The sequence below is a fragment of the Ranitomeya imitator genome, chromosome 1 (genome assembly GCF_032444005.1).
Source record: "Ranitomeya imitator isolate aRanImi1 chromosome 1, aRanImi1.pri, whole genome shotgun sequence".
Lineage (NCBI taxonomy): Eukaryota > Metazoa > Chordata > Amphibia > Anura > Dendrobatidae > Ranitomeya > Ranitomeya imitator.
In genome coordinates this window covers 958,620,724-958,642,836 of record NC_091282.1, presented here as the reverse complement: position 1 = coordinate 958,642,836, position 22,113 = coordinate 958,620,724, and the positions used below count along the sequence as shown (strand labels likewise).

Below are 22,113 nucleotides of genomic sequence, written 5' to 3'. Positions count from 1 at the left end.
AGTTATATTTAGATATGTTTATTCATATTGTCTAATTGGTTCGTATTTTAACTAGTATTGAAATAAAGAATATTTTTAAAGGTTTTTTTTCAAGGTTGTTTACTTGGTAAGGATCTCTTAATTTATCCATTTGGTTTTCTTTTTTTTACTACTGGCCAGGAGTTGCTGCCTATATAATAGGAGAGCCGGAAGTAATGTTAATGCTTCTCTTAAGTAAAGGGAATGGGAAATGCGGTCCAATATCCTTCTATTAGCCAATGACAAGTGCATCTTAGTGCATTCATATGGCCATATCACAGCTCCCTTCTGTACAGAGCCATAGGACGTCCATGAGCCCCAACGTGCTCCATCTGCCTACGTATTCTCCCCTGGAGGCATAGCTTGTAGGGTTGAATATCTCTGTACGGCCCCAGTCCTGGGATACTGGTATAAGCAGCTTTACAGCCCTGTGTATTGCCATTCCGGCTCCATGTGCCCATCACAAGCACGTGCCCAAGCGGCTACAATTCCCTTACCTTGCACAAAGCATGTGATCCAATGTGCAGCAGTTACGGATCTGCAGGACAGTTATGTGACATTGAAAATTGCAAGTCTGAAAGCCAACAGCTCATTGACTATGAGGAAAATCCAAATCAAGGAGATTTTGCATTTAAGAAGGTGAAACACAGTAAGGTACAGATATACCAGACCCCAGCATGTCTCCCGCTGATCACTGTTCTGCCAAGAATACTGCTCGTGTGCTTGTAATAATAAGCAGAGATGCCGATCTAGCTTTCTTAATTTAAAAAGCCCACGTCCTGCCAAGGAGAACAAGGAAACCTTCAGCATCTGGGTCTCAGAGCTCAAGTTTCAAAGTGGAGAAGATGACTGTTTTAGGGAAAGGACTGTACCAGGACGATGCGGATGAGGATATCCAAGTTAATTCTAATGTCTAGCAGGACTTGTTCTGACAAAAAGAAAACTTGGGACTCATCCAAAATCACAGAAACACTCGCTTATGAGTCACATAGAGTCATTCTTGGACAAATATGGCATGGTATCTTCAGTGAAAACGAGCCTGTCACTGGAAGATTAATAGATGTTGAAGCCATGAAATCCATAGGCAGATGGAGCTTATTAAAACAACTATTTGATTCCACGTTTCCAGTTCCCCCCGCTCCTTGTGCCTGTAAAAGTGTTATCTGGACGTAAGTGGTGAGAAGCGCTTTACAGAGCAGCCATCCCACAGCTTTAGCTGATCTGCTCCATAAAGGTTTTCTTTTATAAGAGCAGCGGTAATCTCCTCCGTATGTAAGTGCGCATTATCTGCACACCAAGGACCCCCTCACGTTCCACTTTCAGACGCTCAGAAATTCTACGTTCTTGCATTACAAGAGCAGCTCCAGAAAGTCGATAATTATAATCAGAATATTAATAAAATAGTCATCTTGGGACACGATTCTCAATTTTTACTCTCATTGGAAAAAAGTTTTGAATCCTTATCCTGACAGTAATATTGGAGATCCTGTCCCTCCACGGGGAATTCACTTATGTAAGGTGATTGCGCTTCACACTTTACGCAATAATCAGGTTTCTCGCCCTAAATGTTTAGTTTACATTTGTTATAGGTCTTGTTCACATGCAGGGTCCATCACTCACTCCATGAAATCTGACTGGTAAATTGGACATACTGATGGTTATTAATGGAATCCTGATGGGTTTGTCACACCACTCATATTACTATTCTATGTTACATCACACAAACAGAACAATGTGAAACTGGGCTCCCGTGTCCAGATATTGCTGTTACATACTAGTTCCTCTCAGAACGTCTGCCCTTTTCAGGGGTGGGGAACCTCTGGGCCCACAGGACGAAAATATAATTTTTACCAGCCCCTAGACTGATTCCCGGGGTCTGCAGTGCTGGGGTTGGCCATTGGCCCTTTAATGGCGAGTGACACTACATAAACTGACAGGAAGGATTCATTACTTAACACTGCAGCGCATGGAATAAAGGACTGCGTCCTGAGTCAGGGCATACTTTGTGGGCAGACTCTGAACACATCAGTCCCACCAACGACAACAGCAGCCAAAGCCCTAGCCCCTTCTGCAATGTATATAGGCAACCAGCCACTCCTGTGATGTATATACATAGGCCCCCAGCCACTCCTGTGATGTATATACATAGGCCCCCAGCCACTCCTGTGATGTATATACATAGGCCCCCAGCCACTCCTGTGACTTACGTGCCACCGGCCCCTCCTGTGATCCATGTTCTCCCAGTGTCTCCTGTGATCCATGTTCTCCCAGTGTCTCCTGTGATCCATGTTCTCCCAGTGTCTCCTGTGATCCATGTTCTCCCAGTGTCTCCTGTGATCCATGTTCTCCCAGTGTCTCCTGTGATCCATGTTCTCCCAGTGTCTCCTGTGATCCATGTTCTCCCAGTGTCTCACGTGATCCATGTTCTCCCAGTGTCTCCTGTGATCCATGTTCTCCCAGTGTCTTCTGTGAGCTATGTTCTCCCAGTGTCTCCTGTGAGCCATGTTCTCCCAGTGTCTCCTGTGAACCATGTTCTCCCAGTGTCTCCTGTCATCCATGTTCTCCCAGTGTCTCCTGTCATCCTTGTGCCCCAGAGTCTCCTGTGATCCATGTTCTCCCAGTGTCTACTGTCATCCATGTTCTCCCAGTGTCTCCTGTCATCCATGTGCCCCAGTGTCTACTGTCATCCATGTTCTCCAGTGTCTCCTGTGAACCATGTTCTCCCAGTGTCTACTGTCATCCATGTTCGCCCAGTGTCTCCTGTGAACCATGTTCTCCCAGTGTCTCCTGTCATCCATGTTCTCCCAGTGTCTCCTGTCATCCTTGTGCCCCAGAATCTCCTGTGATCCATGTTCTCCCAGTGTCTACTGTCATCCATGTTCTCCCAGTGTCTCCTGCCATCCATGTTCTCCCAGTGTCTCCTGTCATCCATGTTCTCCCAGTGTCTCCTGTCATCCATGTGCCCCAGTGTCTACTGTCATCCATGTTCTCCCAGTGTCTCCTGTGATCCATGTTCTCCCAGTGTCTCCTGTCATCCATGTGCCCCAGAGTCTCCTGTGATCTATGTTCTCCAGTGTCTCCTGTGATCCATGTTCTCCAGTGTTTCCTGTGATCCATGTTCTCCCAGTGTCTCCTGTCATCCATGTTCTCCCAGTGTCTCCTGTCATCCTTGTGCCCCAGAATCTCCTGTGATCCATGTTCTCCCAGTGTCTACTGTCATCCATGTTCTCCCAGTGTCTCCTGCCATCCATGTTCTCCCAGTGTCTCCTGTCATCCATGTTCTCCCAGTGTCTCCTGTCATCCATGTGCCCCAGTGTCTACTGTCATCCATGTTCTCCCAGTGTCTCCTGTGGTCCATGTTCTCCCAGTGTCTCCTGTCATCCATGTGCCCCAGAGTCTCCTGTGATCTATGTTCTCCAGTGTCTCCTGTGATCCATGTTCTCCAGTGTCTCCTGTGATCCATGTTCTCCAGTGTCTCCTGTGATCCATGCTCTCCCAGTGTCTCCTGTAAGCCATGTTCTCCCAGTGTCTCCTGTGATCCATGTTCTCCCAGTGTCTCCTGTGATCTATGTTCTCCCAGTGTCTCCTGTCATCCATGTACCCCAGAGTCTCCTGTCATCCATGTGCCCCAGAGTCTCCTGTGATCTATGTGCACCAGGGTCTCCTATGTGATGTATATAAAGCAGTCTCAGTATATCCTAAATGATGCATACTGCAGACCCACCCTACTTCTTGAGTTCTTTAAATGTAACGTGAGCAGTGATTGCACCTGTGCAACTGTGTTCAAAACTTACAGAATGAATCGCAAAGAGCTGACTGCGCTCTAGATTGACACAAATCTGGAAAAGACGTTGTGAGTAGTAACATCAATACTGCCTAATATCAGTCACACCATAGAGAAGCAGCTTCAGCCTTTCCATTAGGGGTGAGCTATATAAAAGTTTGACCAAATATACCTAGATAAATTTCAAGTTGAAAATTCTGTATGGTCCCCAAATAATGGTCTAAATATCCAAATGGCCCCTGGCAGGTTCTGGTGGGCAAATATACTCAGTACCTCAACCTCATAGCAGCTTTACTGGAGAGGATACAGGGAGGCTGGCGAGAGACACCAGCAACAGTACAGGGGAGCAGCAAGGGCTCAGTAGGTTAGCATGGTTTATATATATTTATATATATATATATATATATATATATATATATATATATATATATATATATATATATACCATATTGGGCCTGTGTTATGAAAATGAAAGACGCGATCAACCGTTTTAAGTTGGAATCGCACATGCAGTTTTCGGAGCTAAACAAAGGGATGGATTCAACAAAAGGGAAACAGTCTGCTTTTCATTGAAAAAAACTGCAAGTGTAATCCTGACTTGAGTTTTCACACTTTTTTTAAATGGGTTCTTAAGATTTAGATCAGCAGAAAGGAAACAAAGCCATGAAGGACGATGCGTGACCTAATTAAAAATAAAACTGCAGCAAGAAAAAAAAATGTAGAGAGGGAAAATAAAAAAAAATGTGAACTTATGTCATGTACCTACCAATAGCAAGGCCCCATTGACCAAATTTTAGAAGTAGGGAGAATAGATTGAGAAGGGGGTTGTTTTAGTCAGACACGTCCCCTGTAATGACATACTGTGTAATTTACCAGCCATACAAGGCTGCTTACTGCGGAATCCGGCAATTCTTGCCATATGGGTGACATGATGCTTGCTACTTCACAATGAAGGTAATGTGAGCATCACGCTTTAGACACCTTTCCAGCATATTCCCAGATGCAATGTTTCCGTACTATAGTGTACAGTTACATTACTATTATTCAATATTCCATTTTTTGACTAATAGTGGGGCCAAATCCACGGAGGAAAACAATGCGCTTTGTAAGAACGGGCACAAAATAGCCCTGGGCTTATATCATTATTAGAAGCATGTTTTACACTGTCTGTCTTTCTAAAAGAAATGAAAGACGCTGTACTCGCTAAAGGCATCGATTAATGAATATGTACAGAAATTCCTACAAGCCCATTTATAATCCCAAAGTTAATGAAGAAAGTGTGAGGGGGCAGAGGAGGATTAACAGGCAGGATCTGCAACTTTCATGATTTTACAAGCAGCCTGTTTATATTTTAATAAAAAGAAAATTGTTGCACGCAATTATTTGGCGGACTGCAATTTGATTACATAGGGAACCTTCCAGTAAGTAGGGAGAGTTTAAGATGAGAGACCCTGTAAAGAGTGCTGAAACAGTGACAGCGAAGTAAGGAGGTAAAAGATGCTTCGTCCTCAGTAGTCAACGCTGTAAAATAACAGAAAAACATTTAAATGGTCAAAAGCAGCCAGTTATTTCTGTGTAGCTCCGGTATAGGTAGCATTTGATGCCATCCATACAACTATACAGAGAATGGAGGTAGTTGCTCCTCCGCAGTTTCAAACAGGATTGGAAATATGAGGAGATTTACCTTCATTGACGCAATTGCAAAATCCACATTGGAATCGTCTTCCCCCGTCAATAAACAGCATGAATGGGCACATATAAGCTTTACACCGGTTACAGCGGATTGGTCCAGCTTCCCCGTGGTTTACAAGATAGAGAGGGGTCTAAAAAAAAATAAAGGGACAATCTGGTTACATCGATGCAAACATTTGACTAAATCTAGTAAATATGTCTCTGAACAAACATTTACGTGTGCTGAGCATCACCAAAAATGGCAAATCCCAGGGCAAATCGTCCATGTAGAAATGCCCCATATCTAAGCTTTATGCCTTTTATTGAGATTAAACCGAACTTGGTTCTCACTGATGGATGATTTGGCTCAGTTGAAGCCTTTGGAATGGTAAAAGATGTTATCTACTACTTTCGGATAAGGGTTAAAGCTAGAAATTACATTTCTACACCGTTCATTTGCAATGTTTTACCAATCACTGCTGCACTATCTTACGGCTCAATGCACTGCAATTCCAACAGCTCTCTCTAGGAGTCACCATATAACCAGTAATTAGGGAACCAAAGCTACCTTGTCCCGGTCATTGCATAGAGAGGCAGGAATGGCTGAAAAAGACCACGCTTCTGTATAAATGGATATCTGCACCAGGCGTAGTGGGAAGGAAAACGACTAAAATGCCCAATAATCAATAAAATAAAGGGTGCACACAGCTCATCTTGTGGATCAATTTGTAACATTTCACCATAGACGCACACTCTTCGGATTAAACAATAATAAATCTATGACAACAAAATGATTGTTTGGAACCAATCTCCAACTTACACTATATGATGAATTCGTCTTTCCATTCCTACCCTGGTTTTTTTTATACAATCTCACAGCAAAAAAATCAATACCCAATGGAGTAGAATTCACGTAGACAATTCACAGAGAAACCCCAAAATCACGAAAAAAAATCTCTTTATTAACTTATTTGTTAAAAACACTGTGTAATATAGTGATTTTGTTGATTACAACAACTCCTGCAAATCCCAAATGTAAGACTTTTTTTTTTCTTCTTCTCCCTCTCCCATGGTTCACCACGGTCTTACATCTTAGCACCTTACACTGAAACTATAGGTGGCTCTGACATCAATCTAATAGGGCAACTTCTTTTGGGACAGCCGTCGAGGAGCGGGGGCACCATTGTGAAGGTCTAGGGTGCCAACCTCCGCTGTAAGGTAGGGCAAGATTAAGGGACAGTTTTTACCCTCTTTTTGGTCCTTATCTGTAGGTGTTATACATACACACTTTTCTTTCCCTCCCCCAATAGGGAGTGTTAGGATAGAAGGGGCAGTCGACGGTGAGCGGGTGCGCCACTGCGCAGGTCTAGGGTGCCAACCTCCGCTGTCAGGTAGGGCGTTGATAAATGATAGGCAACTACGGATAGGCACCTCCCTAGGTTTTTTTCTATTCAAGTGCTAATTTCCTTTGGTGATGGTTTTGTGTACACTAGTTTTGAACAAATAAGTTAATAAAGAGATTTTTTTAGTGATTTGGGGGTTTCCCTGGTTTTTTTTTTATCAAGCATTCTTATTCATGAAAAGGGTTTTCCCGATACACATTGTAAGGTGCACCCTCCCTCCGATGCCCACTGCAGCAGCAGTCCCCCATAAGTGCCCCCTATCACCGTACAGGGCCCAGAACGGGTGTCACCCCTGTAGGCATGAAATGTACAGGTGTCAGTGAGATGGGGACTCTGGTTACACGCAGCAGTGCTTATTCCTGATTACCGGGTGTAGAACGGAGGATACCTTCTTAGAAAATGTATAATAGCAAAGCTTTTAGATTTGCATTAAATTTGAGATGGCTGAAAAATGGTACAGTATGTGAGAGCCTTTGGGTGATATATATTGTATGCGCCTCCCCAAGCTACAGGTACATGATAAAAAACAGCAACAACATCACAAAAAGAGTCGGTGAAATAACAATACTGAGCGGTGCTCACATGATATCACTGACACCCCCTGCTACCTTATCTTGTTGAAGGAGAAGCTCTCCCGCACGTGCATCTTTGTCACCAGTCAGGGCTCATCCGGCAGGGGCTGCAGCCAGATAACACAAGGGCTGACCTCTCAGTAACAGAATGGATCCCCCATCACTAGTCTAATTATAAGAAACATGCCGCACTTCATAGAGGATCTGCTGCGAGAGATAGTTGCTAAGCGAAGGCTGTATTTATTTCTTCCTTTATCTGCTGTAACAGAGGCGGACAAATGACCTCTTTACCTGCTCGACATTTCGGATAGATTTTCTGACTTGTCATCACATACATCTCATTCCGAAGTGGGAGGTAGTCTGACAATCTACTGTCTGCAGCGGCTGACGGCAAGGAAACTGAGCCCTTCATCCCTTCTGATTCTATAGTTCACTAATGGTGACGCTGTATATTTAGTTACTTGCAAAGGTGACCTACAGTACAAATCTTTCTTTGACTTTGTGGCTGTACCAGATAAAGGGCATTGTTGCTATCACTTTAGTAGGGGTACAATAACTATCATTGTAATGTGTCACTATTAACAGGACCATGTGGTTATTGGTTGTATTGTTCCTGTAACCAATGTAAGGGGCACCGAAAAAAGGCCACATTGTATGCCTGCCTTTGTTTCAATGTCCAAAAGTTGACAACTAGATCTGTTACTAAAAGTAAAAAATGACGACAACAAAAAAAACAACTCAAAAGGGGACCTGCTTTTGAAGCACAACATGTGAAATATCTGCTTGCAGACCAACTGGGCATTTCTTCAGCACCTTGTATGGGGACGTGCACTTTCAACCCTTCCTCACAGATGCTGTCAATCACAGCTCATCAGCTGAACTAGCAATCTCAGACACTCCCAAGCTGTGACTAGCAGCATCTGGGAGGGAGGGGATAAAGCACACGCCCCCAGAGTTGGACTGCAAGCAGAGATTTCACATGATGCACTACAAAAGTAAAAAAAAAAAAAAAAAAGTGAAATCTCTGCAATGAAATGATGCAGTGCAAAACTGAAAAGAGCAGCACATTCAAGGGAGCTTAGGGATTTTTAAAAGGTGTTAAATTATATTTTATGAACAAGTGACACACTGCCACGCTGTCAGCATTGCTTGGGAACAATACTACACTAATACAATGCTATGGTTCTAAACCACAGCACTGAAGGTGTATAAATCTCCGAATTATTGCAGACATAAGACTTTTGAGACTGAAATGATGCAAGGAATCAGTCCATGGCTAGGTTATACCTACATTAACAGTAATTGGCTTTGTGGGCTCATAATCATATCAGGTTAGATAGTTGGAGGCACGCAGGAGCTAATAATGAAAGAATGCTTGATTAACAAAGTCCAAATCTGGCAGAGGCAGACTGAAGACTGTGTTTGCCTGAATATGATCCCCAGGATAATAAGACTTTAGTGAAGACCTGTCATATTACTGAATGTCCATGTACTTGTATAACATGCTGTAGAGATGCAGGCTGGCAGGAGACACCGGTACCAGTCACAATAATGGACAGATTAATAATCGCCAGCATTTTGTATTATCTGTACATTTGCACACGTTGTGTTGGTTCTCTGCTGAGGAATGGCACTGCAGGTCCCAGCACACACCACCCTAAGAAATATGCTTGGTTGTTGCTTATTGGTGACAAGCCGTCAGCAATTTCTGTCTCACTTTTTGCTGCTGGTGAATCCAGACATCTAAGGATATAAAACCTTCTACATTAAAATGAAAGGCAGATCATGTTCCAAGTGGTTTAGCTTCTCTATATTACCCTTCAATGGGGTACCTCAATGTGGGTTTTATAAATTGCAACAATCCTAAACCTATATTCATCTACTATATAATTGTCTAAGGGTCACTTCTGTCTTTCTGTCTGTCCTTCTGTCTGTCTGTCACGGAAATCTCAAGTCGCCGATTGGTCGTGGCAAAACAGCCACGACCAATCAGCGACGGGCACAGTCCGGCGGCAAAATGGCCGCTCCTTACTCCCTGCAGTCAGTGCCCGCTCCATACTCCCTTCCAGTCAGCGCTCACACAGGGTTAATGGCAGTGTTAACGGACCGCGTTATGCCACGGTGTAACGCACTCTGTTAACGCTGCTATTACCCTGTGTGACCAACTTTTTACTATTGATGCTGCCTATGCAGCATCAATAGTAAAAAGATCTAATGTTAAAAATAATAAAAAAAAATAAAAAACAGTTACCGTATATACTCACCGTCCGTCGGCCCCTCGGATCCAGAACAGGCCTTTCCCGCTCCTCACGATGGTCCGGTGACCGCTCCATGCATTGCGATCTCGTGAGATGATGACATAGTGGTCTCGCGAGACCACTACGTCATCATCTCGGAGACAGCAATGCACTCTTGGGACCGGACCGCGTGAGGAGCATCGGTAAACGCTTCGCCTGGATCCGGAGGCCAACGGAAGGTGAGTATATAACTATTTTTTTTTTTAATTATTTTCTTTAACAGGGATAAGATGCCCACATTGCTATATACTACGTGGGCTGTGCAATATACTACGTGGGCTGTGCAATATACTACACGGGCTGTGTAATATACTACGTGACTGGGCAATATACTACGTGGGCTGTGCAATATACTATGTGGGCTGTGCAATATACTACGTGGGCTGTGCAATATACTACGTGGGCTGTGCAATATACTACGTGGGCTGTGCAATATACTACGTGGGCTGTGCAATATACTACGTGGGCTGTGCAATATACTACGTGGGCTGGGCAATATACTACGTGGGCTGTGCAATATACTACGTGGGCTGTGCAATATACTACGTAGCTCGGCAATATACTGCGTGGCTGGGCAATATACTATGTGGCTGGGCAATATACTACGTAGCTGTGCAATATACTACGTGGGCTGTGCAATATACTACGTGGGCTGTGCAATATACTACGTGGGCTGTGCAATGTACTACGGGGGCTGTGCAATGTACTACGCGGGCTGTGCAATATACTACGTGGCTGTGCAATATACTACGTGGCTGTGCAATATACTACGTGGGTTGTGCAATATAATACGTGGGCTGTGCAATATACTACGTGGGTTGTGCAATATACTACGTGGGCTGTGCAATATACCATGTGGGCTGTGCAATATACTGCGTGGGCTGTGCAATATACTGCGTGGGCTGTGCAATATACTACGTGGGCTGTGCAATTTACCACGTGGGCTGTGCAATATACTACGCGGGCTGTGCAATATACTGCGTGGCTGTGCAATATACTAAGCGGACTGCGCAATATACTACGTGGGCTGTGCAATATACTACGTGGGCTGTGCAATATACTGCGTGGGCTGTGCAATATGCTGCGTTACCGTATATACTCACCGTCCGTTGGCCCCTCGGATCCAGAACAGGCCTTTCCCGCTCCTCACGACGGTCCGGTGACCGCTCCATGCATTGCGATCTCGCGAGATGATGACATAGTGGTCTCGCGAGACCACTACGTCATCATCTCGGAGACCGCAATGCACTCTTGGGATCGGACCACGTGAGGAGCATCGGTAAACGCTTCGCCTGGATCCGGAGGCCAACGGAAGGTGAGTATATAACTATTTTTTTTTTTTATTATTTTCTTTAACAGGGATAAGATGCCCACATTGCTATATACTACGTGGGCTGTGCAATATACTACGTGGGCTGTGCTATATACTACGTGGGCAGTGCTATATACTACGTGGCTGTGCTATTTACTACGTGGGTTGTTATATACTATGTGGCAGTGCTATATACTACGTGGCTGGCCGCGAACAATCAGCCACAGGCGCAGTCCGGCCGCGAAATGGCACGGGATTTTAACCACGCTTCGCTAATTGGTCGTGGCCGGCCGAATCCTGTGTATTCAATGTATTATTCTAAAATCTTCACAAATAAACTACATACATATTCTAGAATACCCGATGCATTATAATCGGGCCACCATCTAGTAATAATGATAATCCTAAACCTAATAACATTAGACTTTAAGGAAAAATGGTATGTGACAACCCATGTGGCAAATTGTGCGCACCCTTAAAGGGGTTATCCAGTTTAAAATAATTAAATAATATTAAATGGCACCTGCCATCAGTTTTTTCATGTATGAACCAATACACCCACCTTCTTTAACGCCTGCATTCCCGAAAGTTGTATCTTATGCCCTGACTCCCGTTTATTCCCCAAAAAAACTTTTGAAGTGCAACAGCGAGGTGTGCAAATTTGGATGGTCCAGTCCAATGGGTGTCATTGCAGCAGCACCCATTCCTCCTCTCCCCTGCTAAATGTCGTCCTCCCGCTGTAACTGATGTGGATGATGAGTTCTGTGTCATCCACATAGCTGAAAGAAATCACGTGCCTGCACAGCGACATCGCAAGCTCGCGCAGACACACTCTGCTCTACCCTACTACGGGCAGAGACTATAACCTGACTGTGCATGTGCCGGCACACGTCTTTCTTGCTCCTGCTTACCAGAACCATTTCACCCATATTGCTGCCAGAAATCGCAGAAGAGGAGTTCACTCCTGGCGACAGGGAATAAAACAATATGGGCAAAATGATTCCGGTAAGCAGGAGCTGAAAAGACTTGTGCCGGCACATGCTCAGTCAGGTTTTAGTCTCTGCCCGTAGTAGGGTAGAGCCAAGTGCGCTTGCGCGAGCTGGTGATGTCACTGCGCAGGCGCCAGATTCTATTCTGCTACGCGGAGGACACAGGACGGGTCATAAACTTCACAGCAGGAGGATGGCGTTTAGCAGGGGAGAGGAGGGACAGGTGTCGCTGCAATGATGCTCATCAGGCCTGAACGTCTGAATTTGCATACCTTGCTGTAGCACTTCAGACAGGTGTCGCTGCAATGATGCTCATCAGGCCTGAACGTCTGAATTTGCATACCTTGCTGTAGCACTTCAAAAGGTTTTTTGAGGATATACAGGAGAGTCAGGGCTTAATATACAACTTTCTGATATGCAGCACAGGCGCTGAAGAAGGTGTTGGTATGGGTTCACAAATGAAAAAACTGGTGACAGGTTCCCTTTAAAAGAGCTTAAAAAGGAAAATACACAACGTAATATTAAGACAAGAGCCCCTGCATTGACAAAGAAGGGGGTCAGCATAGTCATTTAACAGTCAGCCCTCTTCACATACCACCCTGATGACTTCCCGACACGGAAACCAGGATTTGTACGGATGCAGGATCAACAAAGATCAGTGACAAATATATTAATTATTGCTGATTTTCTTTTACACTTACTAAACTGCATGTGCGAAGCCTTTCACATCCTAAATGTTCTCTGCGACAGCTTAGGGAACATTCGCATAACTAGATGATGAGGTCACACCAGCTTTATATAAGAATTTGAACATATCTGGCCAAAGTTTCTCTTACCTCATTTGAGGGAACCACAGCTAGAGGCTTGATGACAGCGGCAAGTGGAATTTGAGACTGTTTAGCCATGTCGGAGGAGGTAGGGAAACAATACGTCGTACATCTAATGTAACGGGGGCTGGCATTCCCTGCAACATTGAAGACATTTAATTATGACCAATGCGTATCAAAATCATATCCCACAATCCAGGAGACTGCTAACAAAAGCAGTCGGCGCGCCACAATACTTACTACATGATTAACAACAGAGGGGTTCTCTTCATAGAGATCACAGAACCTGTCCAAAGCAATATTTCACTGCCCAAATAGTAGATTTACTTGTGTTATTGGGAAATACAATACTTTAATAGAGGACTGTTCTGGGAAACCACAAAGAAACCTGAGAAAGTCAGCTCTAGAGTTGTTCCCACACTTGTATAAACTCAGCCAGTAACATTTCTCGTAGCCCTCCCAGCAGAGTGAAAACTATCTCCACATCAGATGTCAATGTGATATGTAACTACCTGCACATGATTACCTTGGTCCTGTACGGCACAGTCCGTGGTGACCAGAGGAGGGACCTGACCTCTGACATTAGTGGTGTACACTTGGCCAGCTCTGTTGATCTTATCATTGTCAATCACTTGTATCTGTTATAAAAATATTTAGAAAAGCTTAGTAGAATTATTCCTTAAGCAATAACATATGTGAGAAAAGGCAGATAAGCATAGAGTACTAAATTATTGCATTTGTTATACCTTATTGCCCAGATATCACTTCCTAGACACCTGGGACCCAATTTAGCAAAGCTTTTAAGTCAGAAAGATGGTGCAAAACGCTTTGAAAAGTCGCACATTTCTTGATCAACGTGTAGTTGTGCCAAAAAATTGTGACCTTAGGTGTTTCCCCAGTGTAAAGCAGATATGCAAAAAAAAGTGAGAGGGTTTTTACAGTAGAAATGCTAGTCCAGTCCCGGAATAGCATTTCTAGTGAGGTTCAGGGAGGCGCACACTACTGAGAAGATGCACCAAATTCATTAAGAGCCTCTCAATGAATTGTGCCAGTCTCAATGACTCGGCCGCTGGGTGATCATTCTGAGTTCACTGACTTCGTAATGAACAGTAGGAGAGCAAACTCATGACAACAGATAAAGCTGAATGAAACAAAGTCCAGCTCACCATAGTCGACATCCTGTGGAACTCGGAGCACTCGGAGAAGAACCAAGGAAATGATGAGGAATCCAGCTCAACGAGGTAGTGAAAAAAAACTTCCTTTATTCACTTCAAATCTTATTCAGTGGAGGATAAAACATCAGCAACAACATGGATATCGCATTTTAATCCATGTTGTTGCTGATGTTTTATCCTCCACTGAATATGATTTGAAGTGAATAAAGGAAGTTTTTTTTTCACTACCTCGTTGAGCTGGATTCCTCATCATTTCAACAGATAAAGCTACATGGTCCACTAACATACAAAGAAGTGGTTTTCATCCCACAATGCAAGTGTTGCAGTCAAGTTCTTGAAGACAGGCAAAGCTGCTTAAGAGTAGTGATGAGCGAATATACTCGTTGCTCGGGTTTTCCCCAGCACGCTCGGGTGACCTCAGAGTATTTTAGTGCTCGGAGATTTAGTTTTCATCGCCGCAGCTGAATGATTTACAGCTACTAGCCAGGCTGAGTACATGCGGGGTTGCCTGGTTGCTAGGGAATCCCCACATGTAATCAAGCTGACTAGTAGCTGTAAATCATTCAGCTACCGAGATGAAAACCAAATCTCCGAGCAGTCATAAATACTCAGAGACCACCCGAACGTGCTCTGGAAAACCCAAGCAACAAGGATACCCACTCATCACTACTTAAGAGTTAAAATGCACAAATATAGCCTTATCCAAGAATAAAAATAAAAAATCTATCAATCTAATTTCCTAATAACATTGCTGAAAAAAAATTCTTCCAGCTCTGTACTACAGTGTTGTCATTTCTATTTCTACCCTTGCCAATTAGCCTTTTTAATGTGGTGGAAATTTAGAAAAACTGCACATTTGCTCATGAGCGTTCCTGCTCAGCATAGGGTTGGTGGTGTACCAAGATGTACAATGTATTGTAATATTAGTCAGGAGAAGATAACTGAAATTTCTATTATTGTCAACATCCCCTCCATCCTTTACTTGACATCAGTCTTGTTTGCGGAGACTACGTTTGATTTTGTTGAAGAATGAGAAATAAATGACAAACGCACGAAACACAAACCAATGAAAAAACAGATCAATACTTGGATAAAAAAAATGTACGTGTGAATCCAGCCTTACAAAGAGTTTTGAACCTGCGTACACTATACGCACTGTAGACCCATCACTACTAGTGATGAGCAAATATACTCGTTACTCGAGATTTCCCGAGCACGCTCGGGTGTCCTCCGAGTATTTTTTAGTGCTCAGAGTTCTAGTTTTTAACGCCGCATAAGTACATGTGGGGGTTGCCTAGTTGCTAGGGAATCCCCACATGTACTTATGCTGGCTAACACATGTAAATCATTCAGCTGCGGCGCAGAAAGCTAAATCTCCGAGCACTAAAAAATACTCGGAGGACACCCAGAGCGTGCTCGACAAATGAGTATATTCGCTCATCACTAATCACTACAAATATCTATACAGTAGTAATAACACAATGACTTACTGGGCTTGGTATAGAATCTGGGTCAAGTTTCTTTTGAGGTGGGCCAGACATTTGCTGTTGGCTTCCAGGAAATGCACCAGGGTAAGGCATTGGGGGTCCCGTCAACTGAGCACCATAGCTGTTTTCTACAATATGAACAGTCAAATATACATTTAAGATCATATGCCTAATTTTTACTTAACCCCTTACTGACTGAAAATTTGGTACTTAATGACCAAGCCAATTTTTACAATTCTGACCACTGTCACTTTATAAGGTCTGGAGCGCTTCATCAATTCCCACAGATTCTGAGATTATTTGACATATTGTTCTTCATGTTTATGGTGAAATTTCTTTGATATAACTTGTGTTTATTTCTGAAAAAAAATGGAAATTTGGCAAAAATTTTGAAAATTTTAAAATTTTCAAACTTTTAATTTTTGTATCCTTAAATCAGAGAGTTACTGTATGTCAAACAAAATAGTTAATAAATAAAATTTCTCACACATTTACATCAGCACAATTTTGGAAACAATTTTTTTTTATAGAACTTTATAAGGCTATGTGCACATGTTGCAGATTATTTGCGGTTTTTTAGCGTTTTTGCGCTATAAAAACGCTATAAAACCACAAATAATCTGCATACATTAAGCATCCCATCATTTATAATGGAATCCGCAATTTCTGTGCACATGATGTGCGTTTTTCCGCATGAAAAACGCATTGCGGAAAAATAATGAACCTGTTCATTAATTTTGCTTTTTTTTAGCGGATTTCCCACTGTCTAATGCATTGGGAAATGTCTGGGAAAAACCGTGCAAAGAACGCACAAAAACCGCGTCAAAACCACGCAAAAACGCGCAAAAAAACGCATGCGGATTTCATGCGGAAATCTGGCAGAAATGTCCGGATTTCCACAGGAATTTTCTGCATGAATTCCTGAACGTGTGCACATAGCCTAAGGGTTAAAAGTTGACCAGCGATTTGTCATTTTTCCAACAAAATTTACAAAACCATTTTTTTACGGACATTATAACAGAAAATACCCAAAAGTGACACCATTCTAAAAACTGCACCCCTCAAGGTGCGCAAAACCACATTCAAGAAGTTTATTAACCCTTCAGGTGTTTCACAAGAAGTAAAGCAATGTGGAAGGAAAAAAAATAACACTTTACTTTTTCCACAAAAAATGTACTTATTTTTTTTATTTTCACAAGGGTTTCAGGAGAAAATGGACCATAAAATTTGTTGTGCAATTTCTCCTGAGTATGTCGATACCCCGTATGTGGGGGAAATCCACTGTTTGGGCACATGGCAGGGCTCAGAAGGGAGGGAGCACCATTTGACTTTTTGAACGCAAATTTGGCTGCGCCATGTCGCGTTTGGAGACCCCCTGATGTACCTAAACAGTGGAAACCCCCAAATTCTAACTCCAACCCTAATGCCAACCCTAACCATAACCTTAACTACAATCCTTACCCCAACCCATCCCTAACCCTAATCCCAATCCTAACCATAACCCTAACCAGAACCCTAACCCACCCCTAAACCTAATCCCAACCCTAACCGTAATCATAAACATAACCACAACCCTAGCCCAACCCTAACTTTAGGTCCAATCCTAACCCTAGCCCAACCCTAACTTTAGGTCCAATCCTAACCATAGCCCAATCCTAACCCTAGCCCCTGAGGAAGCCATACATTTGAGGCGACACGAGTTGGGCGTTTTCTGCCCTGCCAGATGCATGGACTTATTGCTGACCCAGGTTATTATGCTCGCTTATCAATACACACCATTGGCATCATTACTTGCTTGATGTAGGTATTCTTTGCCCTTTGGATCCCTGCTCTTTCCAGCAGAGCTTTTCATATTACATCTTGATTTCATCCTGCTTTATGGCTGCTTTTTGGTATTTAACCCCTTAATGACAGCCATTACATCTATTAACTGACCTGAGATATAAGAGAATAGTATCCCCATACAGGTGACAATCCAGCAGCTGTCAGCTGGACTGTGACAAAACACTCCGGGATCGCCTTTGCTGGGGTCAAAGGTCACGTGGTTTGTGCATTGAATTTCTGAGGCGTACAGCAGGTTTCCAAGTAGGCTGACCTCAGGTCAGATTTATTAAAGTGAAAGCAACACAGAAAAACAAAACATAAAAATAAATCCTAGCCTGTCCGGCACTAACTAAACAAACACGTTGCTAACTTAACAACTGGGGGGCTTCTCCCACCCAGCTAACATCACACAATTCTTGAGCAGAGCTCTCACTCACGTTTGTCTCACACAGACAGGCAATCTGTGTGCCCCAGGCAGACGCTGGAAACCCCCAGCTGGTCATCTTTTATTCCTGCAATCATTAACCCATTAGCACCCTGAAGATACTGAGTGGCCTAATTCACATAGGACAAACACCTGAGCGAGATATACCTGCCTCCAACTACCACACCAGCATGAGTCTTACATATCCCCCCCCCCCCCTTGCTCAGACCACTCCGGTCAAGCAAGAACACTCTTGAAACAGTGCACTCGGGATAGGGCATCGGCGTTCCCCATCTGCACCCCAGGTCGGTGCTCCACCGTAAAAGAGTAAGCCTGCAGGGCAAGGAACCACCGGGTTACCCGACTATTACGGTCTTTGTGGAGGTGCATCCACTTGAGAGGGGCATGGTCTGTGACCAGCCTAAACTTCCTACCGGCCAGGTAATACTTGAGGGAGTCGAGAGCCCATTTAATGGCTAGGCACTCTTTTTCAACCACCGCATACCTCTGCTCATGTACATTCAGTTTCCGACTGAGATAGAGGACCGGGTGTTCGACTCCGTCCCTCACCTGGGAAAGTACAGCTCCGACACCAGTATCAGAGGCATCAGTTTGCACCACAAACTCGCTGCTGAAATCAGGAGTCACTAGTACGGGCTGAGAGCACAAAGCCCGTTTCAGGCTGTGGAAGGCCTCTTCAGCAGCTCAGGTCCATTTTACCATGACGGAACCCTTCCCCTTGGTAAGATCCGTCAAGGGAGTAGCCATGGCTGCAAAATTGGGTATGAACCGGCGATAATAGCCGGCAATCCCCAGGAAAGCCTGTACTTGTTTTTTGTTCACTGGTTGTGGCCAGCCCTGAATTGCCTGTATTTTGTAGATCTGGGGTTTAACCACTCCTCGGCCAATCACGTAGCCCAAGTATCGGGCTTCTTCAAGCCCGATGTGGCATTTCTTGGGGTTTGCCGTTAAACCTGCATCTCGCAGGTCATCAATCACCGCTTGTACCTTCTGGAGATGAGTTTCCCAGTCCATGCTGTAAATTACGATGTCATCCAGGTAGGCAGAAGCGTACTGTCTGTGAGGCCTCAAGACTCGATCCATCAATCTCTGGAACATTGCGGGAGCTCCGTGAAGTCCAAACGGCATATAGACATACTGGAACAGACCTTCCGGTGTAGCAAATGCCGTCTTCTCTCTGGCCACCTCGGCCAGAGGAATCTGCCAGTGTTAAATCCAGGGTCGTAATGTATCGGGCTTTACCAAGCCGGTCGATCAACTCATCGACCTGGGGCATAGGGTACGCATTAAATTTAGAAACTGCATTCAGTTTCCTAAAGTCATTACAAAACCGTATGGAGCCATCTGGTTTAGGTATCAACACGATTGGACTGGACCAGGCGCTGTGCGACTCCTCAATGACTCCTAAGTCCAACATTGCCCTCACTTCCCGGGAGACGGCTTCTCGGCGTGCTTCCGGAATCCGGTAGGGCTTCACATGAACAGTGACGCCAGGCTCTGTGACAATCTCATGTTTCACCAACTTAGTCCGGCCAGGTTTTTCGGAGAAAAACTGTCGGTTCTGTAACAAAAATTGCTTAACCTCAGATTTTTGTCGTTCTGAGAGAGTCTCGGCAACCTGCACCTCCGGTACAGTAGGTGAACAAACCGGACGGGGCAGATCCGCTGTTAGGGCAGAGCGGTCTTTCCAGGTTTTCTCTTACCCGGCTGGTACACTTTATAGTTCACTTCCCCAACTCTTTCTCGGACCTCAAATGGGCCCTGTCATTTCGCCAGGAATTTACTATCTACCGTAGGGATTAGGACCAACACCCTATCGCCGGGTGCAAATGTACGGACCTTAGCGCCTCTATCATAACTTTGCCTCTGGGCTCCCTGGGCCTGTAACATATGGTCCCTAACAATGGGCATGACAGCGGCAATACGATCCTGCATTTGTGTTACATGGTCGATCACCGTTTTAAAGGGAGTGACTTGACCTTCCCAGGTTTCATTTGCGACGTCCAGCAGTCCCCGGGGACGACGGGCGTACAACAGTTCGAAAGGCGAAAACCCTGTGGAAGACTGGGGAACTTCCCTAATGGCAAACAGCAAATAGGGTAACAAGTAATCCCAGTTCTTCCCATCTTTGTCTATCGCCTTCCGGAGCATCTGTTTTAAGGTTTTGTTGAAGCGCTCAACCAGGCCATCTGTTTGAGGGTGATAGACAGACGTACGCAACGGGTCTATTTGTAAGAGCCTGCAGAGCTCCTTCATTACCCTCGACATAAAGGGAGTCCCCTGGTCGGTGAGTATCTGTTTTGGAATTCCCACCCGACTAAACACTTGTACCAATTCCTTGGCGATCGTCTTGGTTGCTGTGTTATGCAAAGGGACGGCTTCCGGGTAACGAGTGGCATAGTCCACGATGACGAGGATATGTTGGTGCCCACGGGCGGATCGGGGAAGGGGCCCAACCAAATCCATCCCAATTCTCTCAAAAGGGACCCCGATGATAGGAAGGGGTACCAAAGGGCTACGGAACTGAGATTTAGGGGCCGCGATTTGGCACTCTGGACAGGACTCACAATAGTTACGCACATCATAATGTATTCCAGGCCACACAAAACAATGCAATATCCTTTCAGTGGTTTTCTGTACCCCCAGATGTCCCCCCATTATATGTCCGTGGGCCAAATCCAGTACCTTCCGCCGATAAGGTTTGGGTACCACTAACCGTTGCACTGTGTCTTCCCCTTTTTTTTTTCTACCTGGTAGAGCAAATCATTTTCCAGAACCATATACGGGTACGCTAGCCTAGTGTCAGGTTCTACGGGTACCCCATCCATCATTTTTACATTTTTCCTAGCCGGAGTCAGGGTAGGATCTTTCATTTGCTCGCTGTGGAAGTCATCCACCTGGACTCCCAAATCTGGCAGGCAGGGTGCCAGATGGCTGTCTGCCTCCGCCTCTCGCTGAGGTTCCTCAGTTTCCTCTGTTTCCCCCGCCATGACGGAGAAGGGGTACTGAAGGTTAGATTCACTAACCTCCCCAGCAACATCTTCCTGTGGGGTCTCCTCTAGGGACTCGGGACCTCCAGATGGCATGGGAGAAGATTCACGGGTACAGCTACCGTAAAGGAGCAACTGATTCTCCCACAACTGCCAGAAATAGGGAAAATCCCTGCCCAGGATTACATCCTGTAACAATGCGGGAACGAGTCCCACTTTGTGCTGCACTGACCCATAGGGAGTAGAAATCCATATGACCGCTGTTAAGTACGAGCGGGTGTCACCATGCACACACGTCACAGAAAACTTGTCAGACGGACCAGACGGAAGTGCCACCAGATTAGCTTTCACCAGAGTCACCACACTTCCAGAGTCTAGTAATGCCACAACATTTTTCCCATCAACAGATAATTCACACAGGTGTTTCGCTGTATCATTTTGACCCGCATTCACACTCACTAGCTGTGTAACCAAAGACATGCGTTTTCTAGAGTCTATAACGTCGCACTGCATGGGTTCAGCGGTAACAGGACAGTTCGCAGAAACATGACCCTTCTCTTGGCAGCGGAAACACCTAACAGGTCCCCTACTGAGACCACCATCCAATACTCTTGGTCTCGGAGTGCGAGCAGTCCCGGACTCCTCCCCCACAGTTTTAAGCGATTTTCCTTCACCCGTAGTCCCTGGAACAGTCTTACCGGTTCCACGAGGAGGAGGCACAGACCGGGGGTTGGCGGTGTCGTCGGGAAGTCCTTCTGCCACGGAATAACGCTCGACCAACTCCACAAGTTGATCCGCTGTCGTGGGATTTCCTTGGCTTACCCACCTTTTCAGCGCTGGGGGTAGTACTCTCAGGTACTTGTCCAGGACAACCCGCTGGATTATTTCGGGTATTGTCAGTACCTCGGGTTGCAGCCATTTCTTTGTTAAGTAGATCAGGTCGAACATCTGAGACCGCGCCGGTTTATCTTGCTGGTATGTCCACTGATGTACCCTCTGTGCCCGGACAGCCGTCATCACACCCAGCCGGGCCAGGATCTCAGCTTTCAGTTTCTCAAAGTCCTGAGCGACCTCCGGGTCCAAATCATGGTAAGCTTTTTGGGCCTTGCCGGAAAGAAACGGGGCAATCAAATCGGCCCATCGTGCCTTCGGCCACTTCTCTCTCAATGCCGTCCGCTCAAACGTTGTCAGGTATGCCTCGACGTCATCTTCTGCAGTCAGCTTTTGCCAGTATCGACTCACATGGATCCTCCTGGACTCTGCTTCCGGGTCAGCGTTAGGCATGCTCACCAGGCGCTGCGCCACCTGTTGGAGAAGTT

At 44.9% G+C, this 22,113-nt stretch overlaps 1 protein-coding gene across 6 annotated transcripts in view; it reads right to left on the bottom strand.

Moving 5' to 3' along the window:
- The window catches only part of SEC24D (SEC24 homolog D, COPII coat complex component), a 155,510-nt gene that overhangs the window by 93,853 nt on the left and 39,544 nt on the right, over positions 1 to 22,113 (bottom strand). For all 6 annotated transcript variants that reach the window (XM_069743752.1, XM_069743751.1, XM_069743756.1 and 3 more), the window contains 4 exons: positions 15,539 to 15,663; positions 13,400 to 13,511; positions 12,883 to 13,010; positions 5,487 to 5,625 (listed from right to left, as the gene is read on the bottom strand). In XM_069743752.1, coding sequence (XP_069599853.1) covers positions 5,487 to 5,625; positions 12,883 to 13,010; positions 13,400 to 13,511; positions 15,539 to 15,663 — 504 coding nt within the window. The remainder of the gene's footprint in view (positions 1 to 5,486; positions 5,626 to 12,882; positions 13,011 to 13,399; positions 13,512 to 15,538; positions 15,664 to 22,113) is intronic.